General features: G+C 36.4%; 1 protein-coding gene across 1 annotated transcript; it reads right to left on the reverse strand.

Annotated features, from left to right (window-relative positions):
• Nucleotides 474-6,757, reverse strand: LOC105158093 (ABC transporter B family member 19-like). Its single transcript, XM_020692989.1, has 9 exons — nucleotides 5,399-6,757; nucleotides 5,138-5,192; nucleotides 4,860-5,035; nucleotides 4,507-4,671; nucleotides 4,119-4,414; nucleotides 3,624-3,940; nucleotides 3,264-3,487; nucleotides 1,244-3,166; nucleotides 474-1,145 (listed from the first exon to the last, which is right to left on the reverse strand). The coding sequence occupies exons 1-9, from the start codon at nucleotides 6,626-6,628 to the stop codon at nucleotides 798-800; spliced, it is 4,734 nt and encodes a 1,577-aa protein (XP_020548648.1). The 5' UTR covers nucleotides 6,629-6,757; the 3' UTR covers nucleotides 474-797.

Genomic DNA, 10,776 nt, shown 5'->3' on the forward strand with positions numbered 1-10,776 from the left:
CTTAATAGAGAAAACTGTATTTTAATTGGGTCACGTGCAAGTCATGCAGGACCAAAAATGTCACCTCCTAAATGAACAGATCATGTTGTTTGTGGATCACTATTTTTCCCACAAGTGATAAAATCAACACTCGTCAGTTCTGCAAGAATTTATTTCTTGTTTTTTCGTCAATTGTACATTCCATTGTTATACAATTCGGAACAATGCCAGCTTAGGGTTATATTACCTTTCGGCTCATGCGGAATTATCCCCTCTAGACGTTCTATCACATTCCATATCATTGCCATTAGAGACGTTTATGTATACTATAACGACACAATCCTGTCCTGTGGGATAGAGAAGCAGGGCACATGCCCAATTTTCTTGAATTTGTCTTGTGAGAATCAGGCATGTGCTCAGTACAAAATCAGAAATCATATTCAATTATCAAGAAAAATAGAAAATTGCAGCATAAGTTGGGAGTTAACCGGAAAACGTCTTTTGCCCTTAAAAATTGACTAAAATGAAGTTTGGGACTAACTTTGCAAATGTTTTGATGGTTTTGGTACAAAAAATATTCCCATAAAAGCCAACCCCCCTCTTTTATGGGACCAAAAAAGCAATTTAGCCGAATACTTTCATTTCCAATCCATGCCTTAAGCCTATTCTTCAACCATCCAATATTTGTTGAATGAAAAATATGCATGCCAACCTGCAGATTGATCCAACTCTGCATGAATTTGCAGGTATTGGCATTGATTCATGAATCCAAGGAAACTCTATCAATCTAAGCAGTATCCTATTTGTTTCTTGTGAACTCATGCAAATGCCATTGCTTCCGTTTCCGTTCGTACCAAGTTAGCGTATATGCCGTCCAGGTTGGCAGCCATTAGCTTGTCGTGGTCACCATATTCTGCCACGACCCCATCTTTCATCACAGCAATGAAATTAGCCTCTCTGATTGTCGACAGACGGTGAGCTACAACCACGGTGGTGGCTCGTCTGGACGCCTTCTTAAGCGCATTTTGAATGTGTTTCTCTGATTCCAAGTCCAATGCACTGCTTGCTTCATCTAGTAGCAGAACTTTTGATTTCTTTAGTATCGCTCGTGCTATAGCAATTCTCTGCTTCTGGCCTCCTGATAACTGTACTCCGCTCTCACCAACCTGTGCCAGATGCAGTGAAGAATTTAACTAAATTAACTGCATGCAAATATATAACAAATGAAAGTCATATGTTAGTTGCTGTAAGAATAAAGAACTACCTCTGTTTCATATCCTTGAGGGAGGCTGCAAATGAACTTGTGGATATAAGCTTCTTTTGCAGCAGCCTCGATCTCAGCCCACGAAGCATTAGGATACCCGAAGGCGATGTTCTCTCTTATGCTACCTGCAAAGAGTGATGGCTCTTGGCCTACTAAAGCTATTTGTCTTCTCAACCCCTTTAAGTCGAGCTCCCTTAAATCGATGCCTCCCATCAAAACCCGTCCCCTTATAGGATCGTAAAACCTTTGTATCAACCATATAACTGTCGACTTTCCCGATCCACTTCCTCCTACTAAGGCCACCATCGTTCCGCCTTTGATCTTGAGGCTGAAATTGTTTAAAACGGTCACATTCAGCCTAGATGGATATGCAAATGTGACGTGCTTGAACTCAAGATCAACTGGCTTCGAGCTTTCAAGTTTCCTGGTTTTCTTACCATTGTTTCCTATTGAAGGCCTGCGATTAAGAATATCAAAGACAGCAGGTATAGCTGTTGTTGCCATTGAAGTGTCTGGGGCGAGGCCAGCTAGTTGTCCAACAGAAAACGAGCTGAGTACGAGTATCAAGAAAATCTTGTAAACCACTCCAAAGTTTGTGTATCCTTGTTTGACAAGATAAGCACCAAAATAGAGAGTTAGGGTGTAAGCTCCATACATGGCACCTTGAGATAAGCCAAGAACCAATCCAAGAATTTGGGACTTTCTGACTGATGTTTTTTTGGGCTCGTATAGAGCTTGATCAAAGGATTGAACTATAAGCTCCTGTGTGCCAAACGTGGCTACGGTTCTTATACTCGACACTGCCCCTGCAGCGATCGTGCTAGCTCTGGCATAAGATTCGTTGTCTATTTTTGGGCCAATGTTGATGAGCAAGTTCAAATAGCTAGCACCGAGTGTAAATGGGGTAACAGCAGCAGCCAACAAAGTTAATCTCCACTCAAGAACAAACGAGACTCCTAATCCAACACCTGCGGAGCTCAAGCCCATCAGCAGGACGGTGATACGATCTCCGAGAACTGATCGGAAGCTCACACAATCCATTGAGAGCCTTGAAACAAGTATCCCAGTTGAATTCTCACTTGAATCAAACCAGCCAGGTTCTTGTCTTAGTATAGCTTTGAATAACAAATCTCTAACTCTTTTAGTGAGCTTTGTTCCAGCCCAACCACAAAAACCTTGTTGGCCAGTCATGGAGATTATGCAACCAAATCCTAGTCCAACTAGCAACAAACAGAGGTGTCCAACGTCCTTTTTCAGCTTATGCATGTCTTTGAGAAAGTAGACTCTAAGAGCTTCACCTAGAACTAAGGGAAAGATTGAGAGAATTGCACCTGCAATCATACCCAGTAAAAGCCCCATTATCAGCATAATGCCCTCTGGTTTCTGCAAATTCCAAACATCTGCAAGTTTATATCTTCTCGAATTCTTTTTATATTCTTCTTCCTCCTCAAACTGGATGCCTTCTTGTGTAGATTTTAAGTACATTGATTTTGATATTTCATACACTTCTTTTGCTCTTGATGTGTCCTGTATAGTTTTTTCATACTCGTTCATATTCTTCAGTTGAGCGTTTCGGTTCTGCACAGGTTGTGAGATCCCTTCTGTTGCCAGCTTCACAAGGTCAAAATACGCACCAGCTTTTTCCATGAGCTGCTGATGGTTACCAATTTCGACTACCGAGCCACGATCAAGTACAACTATAGTGTGAGCATTTCTGACCGTTGCTAGCCTGTGAGCTATGACAATGGTGGTTCTGCCTACAGATATCTTATCAATAGCCTTTTGAACCATAACTTCTGACTCGGGATCTAAGGCGCTTGTGGCCTCATCCAGAAGGAGGATCTTAGGATCTTTGATCATGGCTCGAGCAAGTGCTATACGCTGTTTTTGGCCACCAGAAAGTTGAGTTCCTCGATCTCCAACCTGCAAATAGAAGTTTTTAGGAGATGTAATTGGATAATTATACCACATATGCATGTTAGGAAAGATTTGAGAGTAGTCACAAGTTCTTGATATCAACCTCAGTATCATAGCCTTGAGGAAGGCCAGAGATGAAATTGTGAGCATTGGCGGCCATGCAAGCCGTAATAGCCTCGTTCTTGGTTGCATTTTCCTTCCCCATCATCACATTTTCAAGTATTGTTGTTGCAAACAGAACGGGTTCTTGACCAACCATACCTATTTGATTCCTTAGCCATTTCACTTGCAATGTTCTCAAATCATAACCATCCACAGTGATAAATCCTGACAAATTTAACTCAAATACATGGTTAGATATGATGAAAATTCGTAAAATTGATATAATTGAAAGTGTGACTTGTAAGGATCTTGGGTGTTTCCAGCTTCTGCTTTCAGAGAAAAAGAAAATTTTTTAGCTTACCCTGATTCGGATCATAGAACCTTTCTATAAGAGCAAAAATCGTTGACTTGCCACCTCCACTGGCACCGACTAATGCTAGAGTCTTGGAGGCAGGGATCACTAAGTTAAGAGATTGGAGAATCGGGATTGTTGGACGAGACGGATATGCAAAAGAAACACCTCTGAATTCGATTTTCCCACGCATGCTTGATGGTTTCCTTCCCTCAGGACTATATGGATCAATTTCTGGAATCCTGTCAATTACTTCAAACACTCTGCTAGCTGCTACAGTCCCTTGTGAGAACTGTGCAAAATATGACAGCGCCAACGCCAATCCCCTATAGTAAGAAGCGTAGTCTTTATTAGACCTCATTGTTTCACGATCAAACAAGTAACAAATGAAAGCTTTTTGTCATCCATTCAGTTCGAGAGAGTGTCTTTTATTGTGATCAATAGAGAATTTATTGGTATGTGTTTGTTTTTGAATAATGATAGGAAAGAACAAGGGAGTTTTACCTGCCCCCGACATTGACACCAAAGAAACAAGCAATGGCATCACCGCCTTTGAGTTCGTTGCGAGAAACTAAAAGTGAACCATACCAGAAAGCCAATGCCCACGTTGAGTAAGTAACCAGATAGATCACCCCAATTCCTGCTCCCTTAGCAAAGCCGAGTTTTGCCCCTAACGGTACTGATTTTTTAAGAAAATCAGCATACTTCTCAGCTAAAGTATCCTCTGCTACAAAAGAAATCACAGTTCTGATGGAACTTATGGCTTGTTCTGCAATGCTACCTGCTCTCCTGTAAGAGCCCTTTAAAAATGGAAAAGAATTAGTTGAAGAATGCAAGGGGAAAACATAGGCCGACTAATATGTTTATGTGGTAATAGCTGTGTTTCTTTTACCTCTTCTTTTGCAGTTAGGCCACCATATATAGCCTTATAGGCAATGCCACAACCCATCGTCAGTGGGGTCACTGCTAAAACTGCGAGGGACACCTTCCACGATTTCAAGAACCCAACGATGTAACCACAGATGAAGGTAAATATATGATGCACGAAATGTGCCATCTGCATTGCAAATGAGATGGTCAAAATTGGTTTGGAAGAAGAAATACGACAAACTACATGCAAAAGCTCTCAATTGCACACAAAGCAATAAAATGGGATGTTCAGCTTGATGAAAAGAAGTGCAAAGTTCAATTATTAACCATGATACTACTGTAATATTGAGGAAGACAGAGAAAATAACTGTGAACCTTCTCTGCCATCACTTCTTGGATTTGTGCAACATCACTGGAGATTCCATGCATGATATCACTAGTACTTAACTCCGTGTCAAAAAATCCTATGTCCTGTCGCAGAACTGCTCTTAGATACTCAGTTCTTATCCTATGTGCTGATCTTTCCCCCACTATTCTCCAGCAAGTGATCTCTGCCATGAGATAAAAGAATAGGATCATTATTACACGCCACAAGATATAAACTTGAGGTTTGATGATTGGGAGATACGAGAATCAAGAAAGTGTTTTGTAACCTAAGTAAGCTCCCACCATAACCACTGCCGCCAATCCAGTCATAAGCAGACATACCTAAAAGAGATAAAACATCCCAGCATTGGATCACAGTTCAAATTGTTGCATTCATAAAGGCAATTGGAGATAAGAGTACATTATTCGGCTAATCTTTAGACAGTGGCCTTCATCTTCTGAGATTTATCAGATAATAGTCATTAAATTTGATTTAAATGGTGCTGATAAACCTTATTGTATGGTCTGCACATGACAAAATCACATACCTTATTAACGTCCTTCATCATCTGATGTTTGTCCTGGTCTTGTCCTCTGGCAAGTTTGTTAACAAAATCCCCGAAAAGAAAAGAATACCAAGGAAGAGAGCCTCCATTGATAAAAGCTCCCAAAAGTCCAAAGAACATGAGTACTAAGTCCAGCATGGTTGAATACCTGAACAAGCTAAACAGCCCAACTGATTTTGGCGGCGAAGCTTCATCTTCTTCATCATCTTCTTCCACGTATGCTGGCTCACGATCAAAGTCGCCATACCCTTTATCAGCCCTGTTCAGATGATCATGGTGGCTGTGATAACGATCACTAGTATTAGCAACTTCCAAATTATTACCTACTTGATGACCGTAGTGCTCCTCATGGCCATGGCGACTATGTTGCAACCTATGATGAAGATGATCATGCTTTCCATGATCATCATTAACATTTTCATTCATATAAGCATGCGAAACAGAAAACCATCGTGGATCCTGATGATTTTTGCATTCACCATACGCCCCTATCAAGCGAAGTTGACGCTCTATGTCTTGTGAGGCACCATAATCAGCCGTACTCAACTCATCCTTGCTTGCAGAACTCCCTTCTCTGATGATCGGCAACGTACCAGGCCGGCGGGTATGCTCCGCGGAAGTGTAACTCCTGTCAAAAAACGAACTTCCATTATCAGCCCTAGCAACATAACTCTGAAGCTCGAGCCTCCCTGGATTATAACCCGAATGAGAAGTCTCATAGTAAGGATTGGTGAAGCTCTGCAGGAAACCGCCATAAGTGTGTGAAAGATAGTAGTCATTGGCTGATCTCCTAAAATTCCGCCTGGATGGATTGGTAGCTGAAGTGGCTGTCCATGGACTAAGTGCTGCCCCAAGATTGATGCTATCCTGCCAACCGGTCGGCTGAAACTGCCATGATAGCTCGCCTTGCCATGACCTGTCATCGTCAGTGGCAAAAGGGGTGACCGGAGTGGGATTTCTCCGCCTCCACGGGGACCGGTGTTGGGAGAAGACATAAGAGCTTGAGCTTGAAAATGAGGTGGAGACATGATGATGATGATGATGATGAGAAGTGGCAGGAGTAGTGTGCCTTGGCCTTTGAGGAACATCCATCCAAGAACTGTCGGTCTCAAACGAATGATCAGCCATGAAGAAGTCGATGGAGTCTATGTTGTCTCTATGTATGGAATGGGAAGAAGAGGAGAATGGAGTAGCTGAAGCAGGACTTCGCATTTAGAACACAATATTCCCAATGAAGGGAGTTGGTTTAATCGCCTTGTTTCGACAACTCAGAGCAACAATGCTTAGGATTCTTCTCATCAACTTGTTGGCTGTTTGTGTTGCTCGACTGTGTCAATCCAACAGCTAACGACTGTTCATACGATGAATCAATTTCTCGTCCTTATTCTGTAATGATCATTTGAATTATACCAGAGTTGTTGAAGCTTAGATACATACATAATCAGTTCTTGGCCGGCTGCTCCCTCTCTGTTAACAAAATTCGTGGGCCGGCTCATTGTTATGGTTGTGTATAGGGCGGGCAAATACAATTGAAAGAAGCATTCACAAAAGTTGAGGAAATAGACTTTTCTCATTGTTTATTGAGTAAGCAGTCAAACACAGAGGTTCTTATAAGTATAGTATAGTATAGATGTTGGGTCATTGTTTAAAATAGGTCACCTTGGACTTGGAGCTCTCTTGCTTCTAAACAACCCATTTGGCATGCTAATGTGCCATCTCCATTTTATAATCCCTCACCATACCCAAATTTTTTAACCAAATCAGATTCAGTCGAATTAAATCAATTATATAGTAAGTGTGATACATTTGTTATTTAATTAATCACTTTCTTTGAATTATATACAAATTACATAACAAATGTGTTGCATTTTACAAATAATTAGTTTAGATCATGCCAAAAGGTTAGAATTTCCCATCAGCATATCCCAAAATGGTCCGTGGGATCAACTATCAAGAAACAGATGAATTATACATGATCTTATATAGTTTGGAAAATTACATTTATAAAGCTAACTTTTATTTTGGTCTAATAAATAGATCTCTCAATTAGTCAAAATTTATCAAATTTATTGATATTACAACAACAACAAAAAAAAAAAAATGCATGAAAATTCATGATTATCGTCAATTGATTTATTATTGACCAAACTATCATATACATCTTCACACACTAATTCACGTAAATATGTACATCTTAAGGTAAAATGGGCTAGCAAAATGATGCATAATGAATTAATTCTATAACCCCAAAAGAAGATGGTTAAGTCAAATTTCTTATTTTAGTAGTGCAGTTGCCCTCTTAATTCTCAATGTTATTAGCGCTTCCATCACTGACGCAAAGTAAAGTTTTCAAGTAAGGATTTTTGGGGCGGGTTTATCAAAATTCGAGATCGAGCCTGTCAACATGGACCGTTCTTACGGTTTGATTATGATTTCAATTCCGGGCGGGTCAGAACTCATTGACTTAGGTTGTGTTTGGATGAACAGACAGAGATTAGAGAATTGGTTCTAAGTTAAAATTTTAAATGATTCCACTAGGGTGGATTAATAAGCTCAAATAAGGTGCTAGAAACAATTCCAAATTTGTTGTAATCTAAAATTATTCAAACATATTCAATAAATTTATAATTATGGGTTGATTATATTTAGACTCCCCCTAAAAATACTGTATTACACTTCCTCCCAAAAAAGTTTCAGAATTACATTTATACCCCATTCAAAAATTCATTGTTTACACCTGACCTCCTTACATTAGAGTTTAGACGAAAAATGTTGACATTCGCAAAAGAATTACATAAATTTTTTATTTTATTCCTCATTTAATATCTTTATGTAATAATTTTGTACTTATAAAGGAAAAGATATAGTAATGCTAACCTCACTTCATATATATATATATATATATATATATATATATATATTACATTTTATTGTTTTATAAGTATAAAAGTATATTTGGAAACATTAAATGAGAGACAAAAATAAAAATGTATGTAATTTTTTTTTATAACACCAATATTTTTCATTTAAACCCTAATAAAAATGGGTCATGTGTAAACGGAGAATTTTTGAAAGAAATATAAGTGCAATTTCAAAAGCTTTTGAAAAAAAATAATTTTGTAGTTATAAATGGGGTTTAAGTGTAATTAATTGTAGTATTGGTGAACTTTTAAGCACTTCAATCCAAACATAATTTTAGACAAGTTAATTAATCTAGAAATAAAATGAAAACTTTGATGGTGGGCTAACTATTATGTTCTTGATTCCTATGCTTTATGTGGTAATTAAGGTTAGGAGAGGCACAGACATTTGTGCAAGTGGACACAGCAAGACAAATTCATTTTCAAATGATTGGAAAAATTAATCAGATATTGATAGAGTTAATTAAGTCAAAAAGATACCCTAAATGATGATTTTACTTTACAAAAAAGATTAAATATTTTAAAAAAAAATTAATTTTATTCTTTATTTGAAAGCTCCAACTTAGGTGCAACAAAAACATGATTACATGCACGATTTTCGGATAAGCAATCGAACAAGTCAGGACAACAATTTCCCAAATGGATATGATGATGAGATTTGATGTGAAATTTAGACAAATTAATATTAATTCATTTATTAATATTGAAATTATTTTATCAAATATTAAATTAAAATATATCGACATGTATTGTGCCCACATGATACATAAGACGTATCTTTTAAAAAATAAAGTACTTTTCAAATAAATCAATTTATTTGTGACCTTGTTGATTCGTCTTTTCTCCATTCAAAGATCAGTCTCCTGACTATGTGTTTTCACTTTGAGAATTATTGCACACGATGAGATGTAGAATGAGCTTTTTACTTTTCAAAGAAATTTTTCTACAACTATATATAAACGTTGGTTTATCAAAACTATACAAGAAAAATACTTCAAACTGTTGATTAATCGCCAGAGATGACTTAGAAATTAGAATCAATAGTTCATTATTAAATGGATCTTTTCGTTCTAATACTCTATTCAAGAATTATCAGTATTTATGTAATCTGCAAAATTTGACGTTTTCAAATTCAATTTATATATATAAAAGAAGAAAAAAAGAAAGAAATTTCTTGGAACTCATTTACCAAAATTATCACTTCTTCAGTGCACTTTTTACCTTACTAGGGTATAACATAAGCAAAAATCATTAAATTCCCAAGGGTCTTTTGGTAATTTCCCGTGTGGAACATTTTCTGGGGCTAAGCTAGTAATTAAATTGGGATTTATAGGGCCAAACTTTAATTTAAGACCGGAAATTCATAGTTCCATTACAGGCCCACGAGGTATAATGAGCTCTACGTTGTCTAAGTCTAAGAAAGTAGATTAAACATTTGATGTTATTTTCCCTTCAATAAACTACACATTCTTTTTATTTATTTATTTTAAGAGTAATTACAACGATCTCTCATAAAAATTAATATAATTATAAATATTTTTTCGTTATTTGAAAATTATCAATACAGTCTTGATTTTAACGGTGATCTAACAATTAGTTCCATCCGTTAGTCTCTATAAGGTTTCATCTATTTTTTATGGTGAACTGAGCAAAATTCCCTTGTGGACTGATAATATAATTTTATTTTATTTTATTTTTTATAGACTAAAAGGATAATTTTTTCATTCACTCCATCCGATTGTTTTATTTTTTTAAATAGGAAGATCAAAATTGACAATTTCATACTACATCTAAGAATTATATAACTTTATCCAATATTATGAACGGTATTTATAATTAATTATGCCAAATTTAAGATAAAATCATTGTAATTTACTTTTATTTTAGATTAAAAAAACCTCATATATTTAAGTTTGATCAAAAAACATGAAATTTAATTTCATAGACAATATACACTTTAATTCTGTTAACGACAAGCTATCATTCAAGAACGTCTAGAAAACTTCACCGACATAAAAAAACATTATAAGTTAGCTCACTATACTATTATTAAAAAAAAAAAGTGTTTTAGACATAAAGTGGCAGTTTTAAAATAGCTATATTAACTTTTTATGAGTTTAAAAATGCCTCATAGTTAAGCTATTATAAAGAAAAATGTGACACAGTTATAAAGTGGTAATTTTGATACCACTACATCAATTTTTGTAATATTAAAAATGCCCTTTAATTAATTTCTATCTATACTAATATAAAAAGTTGTCAAGAATATCTCTAAGTTGGTTATTTTTTCTCTCTCTTTTTATTATTTTTTAATGTAATATGTTGATTTATATATTTTAATCTATAATATATTTGAAAAATATGAAAAATTATTTATTATATATAGTGTCGACACAATGTGCCACGACAGTTACTATTTGCATATATTTTTTTTAAAAA

Source organism: Sesamum indicum, linkage group LG3 (assembly GCF_000512975.1).
Source record: "Sesamum indicum cultivar Zhongzhi No. 13 linkage group LG3, S_indicum_v1.0, whole genome shotgun sequence".
Classification (NCBI taxonomy): Eukaryota; Viridiplantae; Streptophyta; class Magnoliopsida; order Lamiales; family Pedaliaceae; genus Sesamum; species Sesamum indicum.